The 21,380-nt window shown below is 44.3% G+C and overlaps 1 protein-coding gene across 2 annotated transcripts; it reads left to right on the forward strand.

Annotated features, from left to right (window-relative positions):
* Positions 1-13,076, forward strand: LOC143284199 (uncharacterized). Of its 2 annotated transcripts, XM_076590866.1 has the most exons (7): positions 1-439; positions 3,238-3,299; positions 4,123-4,905; positions 5,233-5,393; positions 7,710-8,153; positions 9,979-10,334; positions 12,108-13,076. In XM_076590866.1, the coding sequence occupies exons 2-7, from the start codon at positions 3,255-3,257 to the stop codon at positions 12,398-12,400; spliced, it is 2,082 nt and encodes a 693-aa protein (XP_076446981.1). In that variant the 5' UTR covers positions 1-439; positions 3,238-3,254; the 3' UTR covers positions 12,401-13,076. The 2 variants fall into 2 exon arrangements, with proteins under 2 accessions (XP_076446981.1, XP_076446982.1); XM_076590867.1 differs by lacking the exon at positions 3,238-3,299.
* The last annotated feature ends 8,304 nt before the right edge of the window (positions 13,077-21,380 follow it).

The raw sequence follows: 21,380 nt of genomic DNA on the forward strand, positions 1-21,380 counted from the left end.
ACAGTTAAATATTACTTTTAAATGTGTGGACAATGCAGTCTGAGAAGATATTCGCTTATAAAACGTAACGGTTAGCTGGGCAGTTTTGTTTTTGTTTTTGTTTTTTCTGTTATAGCACGCTACAGATTTCGGCCTCCATTCAGTCACCAAAAGAAATTCAAACACATCGCATTCACAGCGCTCCTCGATCGATCGCGTTCTAACCTGATTCTGGTTCTGGTTCTGGTTTAGTGCGTCGCCCAGTCACTGTTACAGGCGGGTGGTCAGTGTATTTGTGTTGATAAAAAACACAAACATCAAGAGGCCCTATCAACCCTGCGTGCGCAGAATACAGAAAAGAGATTTCGTGTGTGCGTTTTTTTTAATAATCATCTTCGGGAATTTCCTTTATTAATCAGTGAGCGTCTCTTCTGTTCCTGCGAGACAAGCAAAGGCGCAGGTAAGGAATCTCCTGTGTATCGTTTTATGTCATACTGTATGGTCCTGTTATCGCCCCAAGATGAGTAAAGCCTGAACTTTAGTTATTCGTTTGTGTGCAAGGTAATGTGTGTGTGTGTGTGTGTGTGTGTGTGTTGGAGCTCATGTACGTTTATATGTATTTGACTGTGCTTTCATATCTGTGAAACTGCATGTTTGGTGCATTTCTGTTGTGCATGTGTGGGTGTGTGTGTGAATGTGTGTCTTCATGTTTTACATTTATTCGCTTATTTATCACCATTGTTGTCTTTTTTTTCTGTATTACTATTATTATTACTACTACCTTTTTCTATATTATAATTATTATTCATTTATTTATTTATTTATGTAAGCTTATCTATTATTTATTCCCCCGTTGTTGTTTTTTGGGGGTTTTTGGGGGGGGGGGTTTGTTTGTTTGTTTTTTCTCCAGGCCTGACTAAGCGCGTTGGGTTACGCTGCTGGTCAGGCATCTGCTTGGCAGATGTGGTGTAGCGTATATGGTTTGTCCGAACGCAGTGACGCCTCCTTGAGCAACTGAAACTGAAAACTGAAACTATTCGTTTGTAAAATATCATTGTTTTGCGTAGCTGTTGCTAAGCTTGTTATCTTTTGCCATCATGATATTTTTTTTTTCGGAATTTCCATTCAACAACGGTAACGTTTGTGAGTGCTCACGCGCCATTGCGGTGTGCGTGTGAAATCGGTGGAGGAGTAGGGATTGTCAGGTGCGTACAATGTCTACGAGCGCTTACGCCTTGCATGTATGTGTATATGTCTGTTTGTGAGCATGTTCGTGTGTGAATGTGAATGCGTATGTACGTGTCAACTGCGTACGTGTCTGAGCGGTGACCTCCCCAACGAAAATTCCCGATATAAGCGCTCTAAAAAGAAAAAAAGAAAAGAAAAGAAAGAAAGAAAGAAAAAAAAAGAAGAGTGTTCTCCAGTTTGAACGACGAAAAAGATTACTTGGCGTACCTTCGTCTGAATCTTTTTGAATGTTCACTGGTCTAATTAGAAAGGCATTTATTCGGAACCAAGAATGGTCCCCCGATCGTTTTTGTGCGAAGCCGAGAATAGTGACATGTATATAAATAGGTTTGGGTTTCCCCGAATCCTGGGCCTCTGTTGGGGTTGAAAAATGCTAGAATGACGCACACGAACAAACCCGAAGTCAATACGAGTTGTCCAGTACAACAGAGCACGCGCCAGTGTGTGCGTGCGTGCGTGCGTGCGCGCGCGCGCGCGCGTGTGTGTGTGTGTGTGTGTGCACATGTAAACTGACAGAAAAACCAGAAACTTGCTGACAAATGAAATATCCCTATTTTATAGAAGATATCATTATTATGTATATATATGAGGCAGTTAACGCTTTGGAAATCAGCAGGCCTGGATGATGACAGACATTGCCACTCTTATTTCTTGTTCAGCTAATTGATTAGTTCATCAGTTGTGCCTGGAACAACAAAAAAGTGTTACTCGGGATTCGAGGTACATCTGTTAGTTGCACTATAATGTAGGTATGTCTGTTAGCTGTACTATAATGTAGGTATGTCTGTTAGCTGTACCATAATGTAGGTATGTCTGTTAGCTGTACTATAATGTAGGTATGTCTGTTAGCTGTAGCCTACTATAATGTAGGTATGTCAGTTAGCTGTACCATAATGTAGGTATGTCTGTTAGCTGTACCATAATGTAGGTATGTCTGTTAGCTGTACTATAATGTAGGTATGTCTGTTAGCTGTACCATAATGTAGGTATGTCTGTTAGCTGTACTATAATGTAGGTATGTCTGTTAGCTGTACCATAATGTAGGTATGTCTGTTAGCTGTACTATAATGTAGGTATGTCTGTTAGCTGTACCATAATGTAGGTATGTCTGTTAGCTGTACTATAATGTAGGTATGTCTGTTAGCTGTACCAGAAATATCTATTGATTGTACCAGCAATATATGTTAATTGTGCCAGGGATATCTGTTGTATCATTTTGTTGTACCAGGAATATCTGTCAGTTGTTCCAGGTATATTTTCCATTAGTTGTACCAGGGATATGTGCTAGTTGTACCAAGGATATCTATCAGCAGAAATATCTGTTAATTGTACCAAGAATGTCTGATAGTTACCTGGGATATCTGTTAGTTGTACTGCAGGATGACAAACACTGAAAGCTTTCAGGTAGATCCATATTTATATGCAACAGCCAAGGGAAACATATTAGGTTAGCCTAGTTTTTTGGTGTAAAAATTTGTTTTGTGTTTGTTATTAGGTTAGCCTAGTTTTTTGGTGTTTGTTTTGTGTTTGTTATTAGGTTAGCCTAGTTTTTTGGTGTTTGTTTTGGGTTTGTTTATTTGTTTTTATTTCACCACCATAGAGAAACTATGGCATCCCCTCAAGCGAAAAAAGCAACAAATTAATTTCTAAAGATTTGAAAATCAAAACAGCATGCTGAATGCGGCTACTCAACTTGGAGAAGAACTTTAAGAATAATGTCTGCTATTTGTACCAATAATGCCTGCCAGTTGTACCGGGATAGTCTTCAAGCAGTACATGCAATATCTGCCAGCTGATCTTTTAGTTGTTCCACTAATGTCCATTTATTGCATGAGCAATATTCATCACCTGCCCCATAATGTTGTACCACAAATATTTGGTACTAATACTCAGAATGTCTATTAATTTTACCCAGAAAATCTATTGTGTATATGATGAAATGTCTGTTACCAACACCAGGAATGTTTGTTGTTTATGTCAGGAATGGTTATGCCACAAATGTTGTTCCAGAAAAATCACGTGAGATCATGGCCAGCTACCAATCAAGTCTTGCTGCAAGTGTTCAGCAACAGGTGTGTGTGTGTGTGTGTGTGTGTGTGTGTGTGTGTGTGTGTGAGTCTCTGTGTGTGTGTGTGTGTGTGTGTGTGTGTGTGTGTGCATGTGTGTGTGTGTGTGTGTGTGTGTTCGTTCTTTAGTTTAGCATCTTTTCACTATCAGTGATATTGGACAATAAAAAAATAAATTAAAAAAGGTGGGGGAGGGGGTGGGGAAAGGGAGGGGGGGTGGGGTGGGGGGGGCACTGGGGAGGGGAGAGGGAAGAGGAAAACAAAAAAGGTAGAAAAACTACCAAAAAATGCATAACTAACATGCAGTTAAATTTAACAGTAACAATTCAATAATAATAATAATCAGAAACACAATTCTGAAGTACATTAAAGGAATGTCGAAATAGGGCTATGAACTAATGCCTGTGAAGGTTCGACCATAAGAACCTTGTCAGAAATAACTTTCCAAAATAATCAGCAGAATAGTTATTCTCTTTGAAATATTTGGGCAAGAAGGTACGTAACTGCTGACAGTGAAACAAACAATGATGCAAGCTGAACTGCTTACCACAGATGCATGTAACATTTTTACTGTGCTTTGTCTTCAGCGCATCAAGTGTGTGTATGTGTGTGTGTGTGTGTGTGTGTGTGTGTGTGTGTGTGTGTGTGTGTGAAAAGTTTGCTGCTTGTGTTTTCTATTTCCTCGGTTGCTTGTCTCACCTTTTTATTCCACATGTTTGGTATTTTTTTCTTTGTCTGAATCTCTCCCTGTTGAACATTCCTCCAAGAATGTTACGAGTACATTCATTCGTTCATTCAAACACACAGCCAGGGTGTCTGTCCATTGCAGCAGGCAGGAACGACCTGCCCAGAAGCGCTGTGGATTCCCTTCATAAAGGACATGTACCCTGACCTAGAATCACAAACCTACTTTTTTCCTCCTGTCCACTTTAACCGGACCCCTCACGATGTGCAAACAGTGGCTGGACAGACTGTCATGGTCAGGGACAACCCATCGGGGACCCCTCAAAGTCGTAAGCGGGCCCGGCCTCCACCACCCTCACCACAGGTGGCCGGTACCGTGTTTGTAGAAAACCCACCAGATCTTCGAGCGAAACGCGTACAAGACAGCGATTGTCAAGATGATGAAGCGCAGCAAAGCTGCCTCCTTGCCCTGTCTGACGTCCAGGAGCAGGGCATGATGGTGATCTCTCAGATGCAGTTCAGAAAATATCTGGACAACCAAACCAACCCAGAGAGACTCTTGAACCCACTCCATGCCGCCGCTATTGCACAGCTGCCTACAGTCAGAGACCCGTCCACTGCCCAGCACATCGCTGACGGTGAGTGCGACATCATCATCATCCATCGTCAGCACGGGCTGATCGTGGGAGAGGTGAAGTCTGTGGGCAACACCTACCTGTCTCACCAGCCACCCAGTGTCCAGAACCAGGCGATAAAAGGGAAAGTGGAGAAGGCACTTAGCCAGGTGAGGAACCAGGCCGCAGCGTTGAAGCACCTGATCCGTGACCTGCCCGCCATCAGGATCACCACGACACTCATGCTGCCAAACATCAATTCGGCACAGTTACATTTGGCGCTTCAAGCTTCTGGCTCTCCACACCTTGCACAGGTGAGTAACAGTACTGACGCTGCTCAATTTATTCACAACCTACCTGACACTCCTTAGTACACATCACATCTCACACTGTCAGCTGTCTCAGTTGAAATATGTGTTTGCGTGTCTGGTGTGATGTGTGGCCAGTAGCCTTGCGTATAACATGTTCTGAGCAATTCAAAATGTTTTCTTTACATGGTAGTGTTAGGTGTGATATGTACCGAGTAATGTCAGCTAAGCTGCGTACCCAAAAGTAATAGTGTGTACTTAGTGTGTCATGTAACGCCACTGCCAACTGCTGTGTACCCCAAAGTGACAGTGTGTACATGATGCATTGTGCAGACATTCTGCCAGGTGCTGAACAGCACTTACATGTCCCAGGCAGTCAGCAGGTGCATGTGCATTGATGACCTGTCAAACCCGTCTGCCTGGTGGCGCACCATGCTCCCACAGCAACCTGATCCATGCATGACTGATGACCTGTACACACGCCTCGTGGCCAGGTAAGACAACAGGTAAAAAGGTAGTATGACAGTGCATCTTGCGGCAAGGTAAAATGACAGGTAAGGGGTGGTATCACAACATGTCTTGTGTCCAGGTAAGATGACAGGTAAGGGGTGGTATCACAACATGTCTTGTGGCCAGGTAAGATGACAGGTAAGGGGTGATATCACAACATGTCTTGTGGCCAGGTAAGATGACAGGTAAGGGGTGGTATCACAACATGTCTTGTGGCCAGCTAAGATGACAGTTAAGGGGTGGTATCACACCATATCTTGTGGCCAGGTAAGATGACAGGTAAAGGAATATCTCTACACATCTTGTGGCCAGCTACGATGACAGGTAAGGGGTGGTATCACAACATGTCTTGTGGCCAGGTAAGATGACAGGTAAGGGGTGGTATCACAACATGTCTTGTGGCCAGCTAAGGTGACAGGTAAGGGGTGGTATCACAACATGTCTTGTGGCCAGCTAAGATGACAGGTAAGGGGTGGTATCACAACATGTCTTGTGGCCAGGTAAGATGACAGGTAAGGGGTGGTATCACAACATGTCTTGTGGCCAGGTAAGATGACAGGTAAGGGGTGGTATCACAACATGTCTTGTGGCCAGCTAAGATGACAGGTAAGGGGTGGTATCACAACATGTCTTGTGGCCAGCTAAGATGACAGGTAAGGGGTGGTATCACAACATGTCTTGTGGCCAGGTAAGATGACAGGTAAGGGGTGGTACACGGATGTTCAGTGCTGGCACTTTAGTTGGCCCAGCGAAAGTTCATGAACCCAGGAAGTAGGGCATGGATATAAATAAACGTGGCTGACAAACAGGCCGTGCCAGCGGCACTCGCTGTACGCTTGTTCAGCGGTAAATCTGCTTTGTTTCTTTCGCGCATCATCTTCCCGGATGGATTGGAAATAACGACAAAAGAAGTGGGTTTCTACAAAGAATGCAAAATGAGCTTTCCATTGACTCCAAACACAATATATTTTCTTACATAGCAATTGTTGCGGCAACGGTTGAAACATGCATGAAGAAAGAGAAGAGAAGGTCAAGCAGAAACATGATCGCAAAAATCGTAAAATTTAAATCCCTCTCTAAGAAAACATACGCTTATTACAATGAAATCGTAAAAATCACCAAAACATTTAGCATGCCTGCATGCAGATCAGCCCACCCTTTTGAGTTGTAGATTTTTTCTTGTCAGCACAACAAGTGTTTAAATGAACACACTGTAGCATGGTGAGTGCAAGCAGCAGGGGCATGTAGAGCAGGGCGAGTGTAATCGCTGCAGGAAATGTGTGGATGCTATGGAAGCGTGAGAAAAGTGGGGCAGGGGCTGCGGGGCCAAGTGAAACAAAGAAGGCAGTGTCCAGGTTTGGCACGCGGGGCCAGAAATACCGCGCGCGGTGAATGCGCCGGCCAATGCAGAGTGTGGTGGGAAAGTCTGGCATTAAAAAAAGTTTGACCCCAGACGCTAGACGCTGCTCGGAAACTAAAGAGGTGGATTTTGTGCTCGGCTGAGCAGCCGTGGGTATCACAAGATGTCTTGTGGCCAGGTAAGATGACAGGTAAGGGGTGGTATCACAACATGTCTTGTGGCCAGGTAAGATGACAGGTAAGGGGTGGTATCACAACATGTCTTGTGGCCATGTAAAATGACAGGTAAAGGAAATATCTCTACACATCTTGTGGCCAGGTAAGATGACAGGTAAAAATAAAGCAATTTGGCCTTGCGTTTTTCACTTGGTAAATAACTAAATTGATACTTATGAACACCAGGGCAAAGTAGACAAAGCAACAAGTATGAGTAATTCAAACCTCACTGTTATTAACATGTTGAATTCAGCAGCTGATGGTTGGTTAAATTTCATATAACCTGAGCTGATGGTTTTAAGCACCCCATAGATAAAAGACAACAACAACACAAAAGAAGAAGAAAAGAAAAGAAGAAAGAAATATGTTGCTGTAAAAAGATGAGATGGTGGTGATTATGATAGAGAATCTTTGCAGCTGTAAGAGTAAACACACACACACACACACACACACACACACACACACACACACACACACACATACACACACACACACCTTTCTCTCTCTCCCTCTCTCTTCAATTTGAAATACAGACTATCCCCCTCCCACTTTCCCCACTGGCATCTGTATTGTTCTTCATCAGTTACTTTTTGTCAAGAAAATAAAGCAAATAGTGTTATTTAGTTTTAACTGTTTCCAGAGTATATGATATGAAGTGTGTGTGTGTGTGTGTGTGTGTGTGTGTGTGTGTGTGTGTGTGTGTGTGTGTTTGACACCAATGTCAGGTTCTGTGGACCAGCCAGCACTGTGGAAATTCCCACAGCCAGCCCCCCTTGCAAGGTGCTGCGATCAATGGGGCAGGCTGTGGCCGAGACAGGACTCAGGTTCTCCTCCCTCACCCTCACACTAAAGCAAGTGGACATCCTGAACACACATCCAGAGCCATGCTTCGTGTACGTCCACGGTCCACCAGGCACGGGCAAAACGGTGGTTCTGGTGCTGAAAGCCGTGCAGTGGGCTCAGAGAGGGCAGAAGGTGGTCGTTATCAACAGGCCTGGCAATGATGACACAGTGACTGTACTGATGGTGAGGCAGCTGGTCAGCATCCTCGGGGCAGCTGCAGCTCCCAACATACATCGAATCACAGATCCCAGTGTCTCTCAGCTTCTGCAGCAGTTCGGGACTGACCCTGTCCTCATACTCATGGATGAGGCTTTCCCACAGTTTTGGTCAGTACTTCTCTCTCTCTCTCTGTTTCTCTCTCATGATTATTTATTGCTCATTAGATATTGTTCACATTCCCCTTCATGAGGGGCTGAGGCTTCATGTGAATAAACCTTCTCCTCCTGCTTCTTCTTCTTCTTCTTCTCTGTTTCTCTTCCTATATATATATCTCTGTCTCTTTTTGTCTCTGTGTGGAGAAAATGTCTGGTACTGAAGAAGACACAAGCCTCATGAAAGAGGTGCAATTCCAGAAACAAATAACATCTCTACAGGGTGCTCTAGGTTCTCCGAAAGGGGAGGTAAGTGTTTTGCAACCAAAGCAAGTGGTGACCCCTTTCTCCATGGCAGTCCCCCCACACCCCACACCCCCTTGGTCCCCCTCTTTACAGTCAGTGTTTGTATACATCTTTCACTCATCTGCATCATCCATGTACACTCTGGGCATCCGCCATACCTATATCTTATTCATAGCCACATACCACTAATACGTGTGTGTCATTTATACATATTCCTCTCATATATATTCATCATTCATATTCATACACACACCACTTAAGCATACAGAGATTGCTGACAGACAGTCCACAAAAATACACATACATCACTCATTCCCCATCCTCCCCCCTACCCCTTATTCTTTATTGACTGAGTGGTTTTATTTTCTGGTGTGTCTTTTAAAAGCTATTTCTTTAATGATGAAAGAGCTGCCAGGTTGTTTTTCTGCGCTTGTTGTCCTCCATGATTTTGTTGTGCTGTGTCCTTGTGGTCAACTAGTGGTGGATCACATCTCTTCAGAGATGGCAGCAAAGGAAACTATGCACACCCTTACACTGTTTCAGTGTCTGTTTGCCTGATGATGCTTATAACACAGCAAAGCTGACCACTCATGTTGTACATACATTTGCATCCTTTTTGGAACCCCAATGGAAACCCAAGCATAAAGTGTGTGTGTGTGTGTGTGTGTCTGTGTGTGTCTGTCTGTCTGTCTGTCTGTCTGTCTGTCTCTGTGTGTGTCTGTGTATTTTTTTCTTCCGCTGAGATTGAGAACACCAGTAAATTGTATTGGTGCATGTGGATCACTTGCCCTAGGGGAAGGGTTCATTTATATCATGCTCTGACTTTTCACCCCCTCCCACCCCTCCCTTTGTTTTTCAGTTGACTGATTTTTTTAATGCATCTTTGTAAAGCCTTTATAAACCTTTCAAAGACAACAACTAGAGGCTTTTTGAACTCTCTCTGTGCCGATTGTAGGCTGGATATGACTGCAGATTTTTGTCCCCTGTGGACCTGTCAGGTATGTCCACAATGGCAGTGAGCTATCCCCCATGGCAAGAGATCCGAACCAAATCTCGGCACACTCCACAATAGCAGTGAGTTATCCCCCATGGCAAGAGATCCAAACCAAATCTCGGCACACTCGACAATGGCAGTGAGCTATCCCCCATGGCAAGAGATCCAAACCAAATCTCGGCACACTCGACAATGGCAGTGAGCTATCCCCCATGGGAAGAGATCCAAACCAAATTTCAGCACACTCGACAATGGCAGTGAGCTATCCCCCATGGCAAGAGATCCAAACCAAATTTCAGCACACTCGACAATGGCAGTGAGCTATCCCCCATGGCAAGAGATCCAAACCAAATCTCGGCACACTCGACAATGGTAGTGAGCTATCCTCCATGGGAAGAGATCCAAACCAAATCTCGGCACACTCATGGTGATCCAAGGAGCTCTCCAATGTAACGTCGAGGCACAATAAGTTTTTTTGCCTTTTTTTCTTTTTTTCTTTTCCCAACTGTAGGCTAACATGGTTTATGCTGTGTGTCACAGGGACAAATACAGCCCGTGGTTTGCAGAGCTGGGTGCTAAGATGCCCAGAGCCTGTGTGTGGATTGCTGGAATCTGGCAAGTGCGGCTTCAAAACAACCTGCCACCTGGGCTGTGTGTCCAGATGCTGAATGAACCACTTCGATGCCCACCAGCTATCTACAAACGGCTGGCGAATAACACACAGGGTGTCAGCCGGTATTCACCCCCTGCATTTCCAGTAGCAACAGAGGGCCAGCTGAGGAGACTGCGGCACAGGTATCAGCCAGGTCACAGCGGAGACTTCCCCTTGCAGTGTCCGACCTGTGCTGACCTCATTGCTCACCTGTTGAAAGAGGAGCTACGTGTGGGGCAGCCAGGTAGGAGGTGCTGTTTCTTTTGACCACTGCTGTGCGTCGTCCCAGAATTTTACCTGAGACAGACAGCAGACGCTTGCGCTATCGTCTTCATTGCTGTTGTTTGCTTGCTTTGTTATTTTGGCCTGCTTTGTCATTCTGAAGTTTGCACATGCTTTCTCTCTGTCTGTCTGTCTTTTTCTCCTTCCTCTCCATGTGTATTTGATATGCCTATGGCCGAAATGCTTTAAAACATTTCACTTTTGACTCTCACTTTCATTCATACAAACACACACACTTGTACACACACGCATGTGCACACGCACATGCACACACGTGCACACACACACACATGCACATGGTGCAGAGAGACAGGCAGACATATGATCATTCATAACTTTGTGAAAGACAGACAGAAACAATCAAAAAAGAAAAAGACAAAATCTTTTGAAAAATCAATTCAGCAGACGCAGTTTGTGGCTTTCTGATAATATTATGATGATTATCATTCTAGAAAAGCATTGTGTGTGTAGAATGGTGTCAAGTTATCATTCTAGAAAAGCATGCTGTGTGTGTATGTTTGTATGTATAGAATACGGTATGTCAAGTTATAATTCTAGAAAAACATGCTGTGTGTATGCTTGTATGTATAGAATATGGTATGTCAAATCATTCTAGAAAAGCATGCTGTGTGTGTAGAATATGGTATGTCAAGTCATCATTATAGAAAAGTGTCTGTGTTTATGTACTGAGAATATAGTATGTCAGGTCATCATTATAGAAAAGTGTCTGTGTGTGTGTTTAGAATATGGTATGTCAAGTCATTCTAGAAAAGCATTCTGAGTGTGTGTGTAGAATATGGTATGTCAAGTCATCGTTATAGAAAAGTGTGCTGTGGGTGTATAAAATTGTATGTGAAGTCATCATTTTAGAAAAGCGTGTTGTACGTGTGTAGAATGATTTTAGAAAAGCATGTTGTGCGTGTGTAGAATGGTATGTTAAGTCATAATTCTAGAAAAGTGTGTGTAACATGGTATGCCAAGTCATCATTCTAGAAAAGTGTGTATAGAATGGTATGTCTAAGTCATCATTCTAGAAAAGCATGTGTAGAGTGGTATGCCAAGTCATCATTCCTGGAATGAATGTGCTTAGGGTGTGTAGAATGGTATGTCATCACAATGTGTTGAGTGGTATGTCATCACAATGTGTAGAGTGGTATGTCATCAATGTGTAGAGTGGTATGTCATCAATGTGTAGAGTGGTGTGTCATCAATGTGTAGAGTACTATGTCATCAATGTGTAGAGTGGTGTGTCATCAATGTGTAGAGTGGTAAGTCATCAATGTGTGTCATCAATGTGTAGAGTGGTGTGTCATCAATGTGTAGAGAAGTGTCATCAATGTGTAGAGCGGCGTGTCATCAATGTGTAAAGTAGTGTGTCATCAATGTGTACAGTGGTATGTCATCAATGTGTAGAGTGGTATGTCATCAATGTGTAGAGTGGTGTGTCATCAATGTGTAGAGTGGTGTGTCATCAATGTGTAGAGTGTGTGTTATCAATGTGTAGAGTGGTATGTCATCACAATGTGTAGAGTGGTATGTCATCACAATGTATAATGTGGTATGTCATCACAATGTGTAGAATGGTATGTCATCACAATGTGTAGAGTGGTATGTCATCACAATGAGTAGAGGGGTATGTCATCACAGTGTGTAGAGTGGTGTGTCATCAATGTGTAGAGTGGTATGTCATCACAGTGTGTAGAGTGGTGTGTCATCACAATCACTGTGCTTTCAGAACACTGCCTACAGTTCAGAGACGTGTGGATTCTGGACGGCTCTCATCTTTCTGGAAATGAGGTCTTGATCCAACGCCTACAGCGCCACCACCAGCTGCCAGTCAAGGTGGCGAGGTGGCCTGTCGGTGTTGCTGATGCTCAGGAGCTTGCTCTGGCTCTCAGTGACCAGATCCTGGTGACAAACTACCAAGTTGTTCAGGGACTAGAGAGGAGAGTGGTCATAGGGCTGCTGTCTTGCCCCGATTTACATACCATTTCCAGATCCACAAGTTTTTGTTGTCTGTTTATCTGATCCAAACGCAAATGACTGGGCAGGAACATATCAAGGTGATAATTTTATTAGACTCCATTTTCATATCTTCCTTCTCCTCCCTCTCCTCTTTCTCTTCTGCGTCTCCTTTTCAATGTCTTTGACTTTCTTTCCTTCATTTGTCTTTTCTGTTTTCCATTCAAACATGCTTCCTTTTTCCTTATCACTAATTTTGTTTTTCTTTTTCTTTCATTGTCATCTTTATTCTGTATGTGTTCTTTCGTTGATTTGTTTCAAACTAGGGTATCTTATTGTTTTATTCGTAGATATGTATCACCTTGATATGTTTTGCAGTGAATTATCATAATTATTGCTTTGTTGTAAAAGTTGATCATCTTTATTTGTTTTACAAGGAAGTGCCTTAGTTGCTATGTTGATCATATTGTTCATTATGTTTTTTTTATTGTTATTAAGTGAATATGAATATTCTTGGATGAATGTGTTTGGATCAATCCTGTCATGGATCTATATCCTGTCGGCAACGCCACTTTTGTATCAGTATCAGTAGCCGCAGTTAAGGAGGCGTCACTGCGTTCGGTCAAATCCATATATGCTACAGCACATCTGCCAAGCAGATGCCTGACCAGCAGCCTAACCCAACACACTTAGTCAGTCTTGAGAAAAAAAAAACCAAAAGACGAACCCCCCATCCCCCCCCCCCCAAACCCCCCACCCCCCCAAAAAAAAACACCTTTGTGACTAGCCTCTATATGATTTGGCCTGTTTGAGGGAGCTTTCTATTGTTTTTGTTTGTTTGTTTGTTTTTTGTTGTTTGTTGTTTTTGTTTGTTGTTGTTTTTTTTTTGGGGGGGGGTTTGGTTTTATTACACTATATGTAGAAGAATAGAAGATGAGAAGATAAGATGAGAAGACAGTGCCTGTGAAAGACAAACACAAATGTCATAAGTACAACACGTCAGGAATCCAAGTGGATAGTAAGCACATCATATATTACAATGGAAAGACTGTCACTTGGTTTGGAGTAGGCAACAACATAACATAAATAATGCATATGTGTGAAGACCAAACATTGACAGCAAATGACATTTCTAATACATTTAAATAGTACAGTTTACAGTGGTTGAAACTACGGTGATTTAGTGAAAGTACACTGACAGTATAGATTATGTAAAGCTTATACTGTGACAGCGACTCAAATGAATCAGTTATCATGTTGCACTATGCTGGAGTAAGCCGTATAGAAGAGAGCATGATCGCTAAATTACAATCAAAAGACTTGATACATATCAGATGGTTTTAACCAATAACTAATATTAATCCAACACTATCTTGTAATCACCTCAACAGAATATTACACACACATTTTAGAGAACTAAGCACATAGTAGCTGTGAAGCTATAGTACTGAGAGTCAGTGAAACACTGTTGCAGTGCAACTGCCGGATATCAGCATGTAAAATAATACATGAATAACAGAAAAGGTAATAGAATCAGTGGCTTTGATATCAAATGCTGGCAAACTGAGAAACTGAATAGTGGTCAGAGCTCAATACAATGATTTGAATAACTATCATGGCTTGACTCAGCTAACTAATAAACTTACCGACTGCATCAAGCATAAACACGGTAAACTTGACCTGTGCTCCACATTTAAATCTCGTCTGCTGAAAGTGGGATAAATAAAGCCTAACCTTCATCGAAGAAAGAATGCATCACCCCTAGAACATTCTTGAATAGTCGAATTAACTATCAGTGGGCAGAGACGTCTACAAATGAATCATGATAACATGATGATAATTTCTGTCAAACAATAATAAGACATGTGACTGGACAACAATGCAGTTCTTTTGACAAAGTTTACCAATTTAAAACAAGATCAACACATTCAAAATGGAGTACTTACAGCAGAGTTTCAGTTTCAGTAGCTCAAGGAGGCGTCACTGCGTTCAGACAAATCCATATACGCTACACCACATCTGCCAAGCAGATGCCTGACTAGCAGCGCAACCCAACGTGCTTAGTCAGGCTGTGTGTGACGAATGAGCGTGTCGACGCAAGCACAACACTGGTGATTCTGACCAGCCGGAAGCATAACGGCTTTCATTTCAAATTCAAATTTGAATAGCGTTACACTGCAGATACCTCGACTGGTCAATGGTTGGACACCGTCACTGTAGTAAAACTGTCATCCACTTCGCAGCATGTGCTGTGAGTTGAACTATGCTGCTTTAAGTGTGTAAGCACACCAGACATAATCTGGCAGTGATTGATACATGGATTTAGTTTAATAAATGTTTGGAGCATTTGTTTAGAATGGGCTTTTGCATTCAAATTTGGAATGGCGCCACGCATTAGGAGTGAGTCATTGAAGACCAGCAGGTTAATTGTGAAAAAGGTGTCTGCTATAGAGCTCGTGCGTGAAGCAGCCATTGTAGCCAGCTGAGCACTTGGCTGCATTTATATTGCAGTATCATATTGCTTTGTTTTAAATGTAAACCGTGTTGGCTTGTTTTACATGAAATATCTTATTCCATTGTTGTAAAGGTTGATTTGTTTTACAACAAAGCATCTTATTTCTTTCTTGTAAATGTTGACTATGTTGATTTGTTTTAGACTGAAATATCTTACTGCGTTGTTGTAACTGATGCCTGCAGTAAGTGATTATGAACACCATGAACTGGTTCTTCTGTCTTTTCTTCTTAGGCCCTGCATCATCACCTTCACCATCATCACCTTCACCATCATTGTCTATTTATTTCCTTTTCTTCTTTCGCTTCAACATGGCTGACAGCTTGCAAATTCAGACATTCTCACTTTTTTCCATTTATGATGGTTGTTTATGATGCTGAAACTTCAGACAAGAATAGGGAATGGGAGAGGATGAGTGACTTGGAAATACTGTCATTCATCAAATTTCATTTTAAGTGACTGTGTGTGTGTGTGTGTGTGTGTGTGTACGTGTGTGTATGTTTGTGGTGTGTGTGTGTGTGTGTGTGTGTGTGTGTGTGTGTTGTCTTCAGTTTAACGTCTTTCCACTTGAAGTGATATTAGACGAGGGAGAAAAAAAAACAAAAAACGTGGGGGTATGGGTTGTGGGAGGGGGTGGGGTAAAAGTGTATGTGTGGAGGGTGAATAGGGAGAGACAATGCTAGGGAAAATGGAAGCGTTATAAACGCCAATCTCAAACAACTATAACAACTATAACAAAATTTTATGTCCTGTAGGACTACGCAGCAAACCTTCTGCAATAACAAATAACATATTGGAATTGTTAATAACACATTCAAAAGAACTTTTGGTAAAGTCTGACAAAAAAACATTTTAGTTTCTGACATTCGAATATTACATGGTTGCTAGAAATATGTTCTCCACATATACATCTGACATCTTTGCTGAACTTAGTTATAAAAGCGTTCAGTTTTATCCTGTTTGCTAATGGAATCTGCCTTAATCTTATTAAATTACTGTATGTATTTGACTGATTGATAGTTCCCGTTTGTTGAATATTAATTACACTATGATTTAAAGCTTTGCCGTTTTCCTGCTATTATTCTCTGACTTTGTTCCACGTTGTTTTTTCTTGTATTCGATAACCCTCTTGTACAGACAGAGGCACATAAAGTTCTATGGTTCCCTGTTCGTTTTTTGCACCTTTTCTTGCAGCTCTGTCAGCCTATTCATTGTAGAGAATACCTAGATGTGAAGGCACCCAGCAAAACGTAATATGTGTACCTTTTAAGCTTAAAAGATGTAAAATGTGGCTGATTTCTATCATGATTTTGGATTTGTTCTTACAATTTGAAGAGTTTAAAGCACATAATACAGATTTGGAATCAACGCAAAACAAGACTTATAGAAGGCAAATTGGAAGATCAAGAATATGATTTAGAGCCATAAGAACAGCAATAAGTTCAGCAGTGAATATTGAACGATTTTTACCAATATAGTATGATCTTTCCGTTTTCAGTTCTGGTATAACGAAAGCTGAACCTGCTTGGCCATTGTCTAATAGTGAGCCGTCCATGTAGCTCTGTAGATGATCACAGTATCTATTTTGAAGGTGTTCTCGGACTTCCGTTGCCATGATATTCGGATTTTCATTCTTTTTAATGTCAGTATGATTAACATCAAATTGTGCTTTATTCATCTCCCAGATGGGGTGTGGACTTACGGTCTTCTGTGTGTCTATGTCATTTGAATTAATTTCAGACTTTTCGAACAGGTTAGACACAAATGTGCCAATGGGTGTGAAATAAGATATGGTTTTAGCTCTTTTGGGGAAGTTGTTGTCGGATGTAATTTTTACTTCCTCTGATGTATAATTGAAAAATTTTAAAGTGTAACGACATAAAATTATAATTTCTGCACTATTGTGCAATGGCTTACACATATGGGTATTTGCAATACTCTCTCTTCCACCGAGTCTTGTATAACAAGGGAAAACTTCGCGATAGGCTGCCCGCGAGCAAGGATCGCCGCCCGCGCAGTGCTGTAGGGCTAGAGACCAACGTCCAGCCTACGTCGTCAAGTGACCGACGTCCAGCCTACGTCGTTGGGTGCGCGACCTCCCAGCATGCACGGCAGCCCTGTGTATATATAGAGGCTACATTGTATGTTTCGGCGCTTTTGTAATGCGAGACAGAAAAGGAACATAATTACATAAGATGAAACCATGCGACCATCATTGTGTAAGCCATTGCACAATAGTGCAGAAATTATAATTTTATGTTGTTACACTTTAATTTTTTTTAATTTCTGCACCATATGAGTGCAATGGCTTACACATATGGGTGACTGTTTGACCGTCACATGGGTTCAGTAAGTGGGAGAAGAGGATAGAACTGAACATGAGATATAGAAATACAGAGCTATGTAAAAATGTAACAAACATGGATGGATAGCAGAAGAAGGACATGTGTAAACACATGCTGTAAGTACATGCACAAGCAATACCAACCAAACGAAACGTACACAAGAGAACGAACGAAAGGAAAGTACTCAACAGACTGTCAGTCGGTGGGGATAACAGCGTCCTGAATCATCTTGGATTCCACACGCGTCACAGTCTCCTGTGGGAGGATCCTGACGTAATGTCTGAAGGGTGTGTCACGGCGTGAGCAATCAGCGCTGTTCATGATGGCCTGCAGTGGAATGTCGTGTAGCACAGCACAGCTGGCGGTTGTGGCACGTGTTGACCCTGGTGGTGCGGTCACCCCGGCCTCGTGCAGAATGTTAGTGATCCATCTTCTGACCGTTGCTAGTTTCACGGGTTTGAAGGTGAAGGGGGAAACAATGAGTTGTGAGCCCTGTCATTGATCCGCTGTCCGGCGCACGTATTCCGACACATAGGTGACGGGACACAAGTTTTCATTCTCACACACTTTGAGCTTGACCGGTGGAGATCTGTGAGATGGTCTGTCCGTCTTAGAACCGAAAGCCGCTTGCAATACCACACACCTAGAACTGACATGACACAGAGCGCTATCCATCGAAAACAGAAGGAGATCACTCACTCTTTTAACTGTGTAAGCAGCAAGCATGAACACGATCTTGTAAGTCAGTTTGTCCAAGGGTAGATGCTGTGCAGGGTGCCACTGGGACAAATACAACAATACAGTCCCAATATCCCAGGTGGGCACAACTTGTACAGAAGTCTTTTATTAAAAACACCTTTGATGAACCTACACACAAGGGGATGCTTCCCCATAGGTACAGGTTTGTGTGCTTCTAAAATGGAAGAAATCGCTGAACGATGCACGTTAAGGGTCCTCCATGACAGTCCCTTATCAAACAGGTACTGTAGGTACTGTAGCATCGTTTCTGCAGAAACGGTAGCTGTGTCGACTGGTCGGCACAGAACCGCTGCCACTCACGCCACACAGCTTGGTATTGTCGACGGGTACTCCCTCGCCAACTGCCCTCGAGCACCTCAAAGGTGGCCAAGGGAAGCTGAAGCCCTATGGCTGACCGCATATGGGCCATACTGTCAGCCTGAGAGCTTCCAGGTTCTTGACTGGCCGGCCTGTTGCTGTGTTGATCAGGAGATCCGACGACATCGGGATCCTGTGCGGCGTGTCGTATTGTAGCTCCATCATCATCGGCGTCCAAGGGGTGTCGCTCCAGCAGGGGGCTATCAGTAGCATCCTGGAGTGAGTTTCCCTCAACTTGTTCACCACTGTCAGCACCAGAGTGGGAGGTGGGAAGGCGTAGAGCAGGGAAAAGGTCCAGGGCTGGGTGAGGGCATCCACCGCGTACGCCTGGGTGTCCCCCCATTGTAGGGACATGTATCGGCGAAGCTGTGCCGTCTCTCTGGACGCAAAGAGGTCGATGTGGGGCTGGCCAAATCGGTGAAAGATTTTCTGGACCACACAAGGAGACAGGTGCCACTGCGTGTCTTTGTCGCGTGAGAGGTATATGGAATTGGCCATTCCCTTCACATACACCGGGATTAAAGTGATCCTGTTGCGCCGACACCACAACAGAACACGGCAAGCCAGTCGGGAGAGAGTGAGAGACTTGGTCCCCCCCCTCCTTTGCCAGGTACGCCACAGCTGTGCAGTTGTCTATTTGCGTGTACACGCACTAGTCGCGCTGTCTTTGGTGGGGACGTGTAGGCACAGGTCTGAAGGCTTCCCCCACATCCCGTCGTTGTCTGATGGCCTGCACAACGCTACTGATATCACCATCAAACAGAGAGGTGCCAGAAGGCTGGATCCGGTCGATGGCAGCCCTACCCTGCTGGTCGGCGACAGTGTCCAGGCACAGCTGATGACGATCTCTGCAGATGGTGGAGCTCTCTGCAACCAGCACGCGCAGGACATGGCCCAGAGGTGTTGCCACATCCTCACACAGTCGTTGCTTGAGGTCCTGGGGAGTGGCTGCCTGTGAATGGAAGAAGTCAGTGGTAGGGCTGGCAGACATGTCCACTGTCACCTCATTCAGTTTGGTGAGGGCAACACACAGGGCATGAGAGGCAGCACCAAGCCAGGTTTGTAGCGCAGCGAGGTGGTCATCCCGTCTGGCAGAAGTGTCGCTGAGAGAGAACACAGTGTCACGGGACTGTGACCCGAAGGTGGCAGCTTGGTCGTGTGATGTGTACGACGACACAATTTTATTGGCGCGCACACCCCTCCAGTTCCCACCTGAGACCAGCCCCTGGCGTGTGTCCAGAGTTGCTGGGCTTGCTCAGAAGGTACCCTGCCTTGCCGTGCCTTGCTGATGGTCACACGCGCCCCACTAAGCTGGAAACCACGCAGTGCTGGGATGTCGGCAAAAGGGTCGTGGTTTCCAGATGTGCTCTCGTCGTCCGTCAGATCTTCCAGAATGGATGAGAGCGGTGTTGACCCATCGGCCCGTGTGTGTACTGCCGTGGTCAAAACTGGGGCGGGTGAGATTTGATTGATTGATTGATTGATATGGATACTTATATAGCGCCTATCCTCGGTCAGAGACCAAGCTCTAAGCGCTTTACATACACGGGGACATTTGCACCACAGGCTGCCTACCTGGGTAGAGCCGACTGACGGCTGCCACTGGGCGCTCATCATTCGTTTCCTGTGTCATTCAATCACATTTCAGACGCACACGCATACACACTCAGACAGACATGTAACATTTTACGTGTATGACCGTTTTTAATTACCCCGCCATGTAGGCAGCCATACTCCGTTTTCGGGGGTGTGCATGCTGGGTATATTCTTGTTTCCATAACCCACCGAACGCTGACATGGATTACAGGATCTTTAACGTGCGTATTTGATCTTCTGCGTGCGCATACACACGAAGGGGGTTCAGGCACTAGCAGGTCTGCACATATGTTGACCTGAGAGATCGGAAAAATCTCCACCTCTTACCCACCAGGTGCACCGAGATTCGAACCCGGGACCCTCAGATTGAAAGTCCAGCGCTTTAACCACTCGGCTATTGGACCCGTCAGAGATTTGGGAAGGGAGGAAATGGTGGGTGGACGCCATTCCCGTGTAACGACCACACGAGGAGGCAGGCTGGCTGGCTGCGTTGTCAGCATGACTCATCACACCCGCATAACCCCAAGATGTGGAGGGGTATGAGAATGTGGCTGAGACAGGAGGGAGTGTACCCACTGTGTTGACAGTGGACAATGGCATAGCACTTGTGATCGGCGGTTGGCCCGGCAGTAAGTGCTGGCTCGTCGTAGCTGTGTTAGCAGCAAAGCAAGTGAAGTGGTCGCCTGGCCTGTCACATATACTGACGAAGACATTGATATATGGCTATGCCCACCCAGCGGCAGAGGCATGAGAGCAGATGCCGCGGTGGTGCAGGGAGCCAAACTCACATCCACAGACTGGGCCAGATTGGCTGAAGCTGTGGATGTGGACACTGTGGCACGCCCCACGTGGGTAAGCACCGAGCCTGGGGCCTGCATTCTCGACTGTTGCGACATGAATTGAGACATTTGCCTCCACACAACATTGGAGATAGCCTGAAGTTGTCTTTGGTTTAATCCAGTATCTGCGGGTGCCGCTGTCTCGTGCACAGACACATTTTCCACGGTTGAATCGCTACGCACAGAGTCCATCGGATCCTGCGAATGGAGTTGAGCACGGTTGAAGTTGGTGTTAGAGGTATCCATGATGGCATCGCTGAAGCTGAACGAGTATTACGAAAAGCGCCGAAACGGTCTATTGGAGTTTAACGACCTATTGGCGTCTACACCCTTAAGGTCAAGTTTGTTCGGTTGGAGTTGTTTGTTTGCAACGTACAATGTAGCCTCTATGTATACACAGGGCTGCCGTGGATGCTGGGAGGTCGCGCACCCAACGACGTAGGCTGGACGTCGGTCACTTGACGACGTAGGCTGGACGTTGGTCTCTAGCTCTACAGCACTGCGCGGGTGGCGATCCTCGCTCACGGGCAGCCTATCGCGAAGTTTTCCCTTGTTATACAAGACTCAGTGGAAGAGAGAGTATTACAAATACCCATATGTGTAAGCCATTGCACTCATATGGTGCATAAATTTTCAGT

Source organism: Babylonia areolata, chromosome 7 (genome assembly GCF_041734735.1).
Source record: "Babylonia areolata isolate BAREFJ2019XMU chromosome 7, ASM4173473v1, whole genome shotgun sequence".
Classification (NCBI taxonomy): domain Eukaryota; kingdom Metazoa; phylum Mollusca; class Gastropoda; order Neogastropoda; family Buccinidae; genus Babylonia; species Babylonia areolata.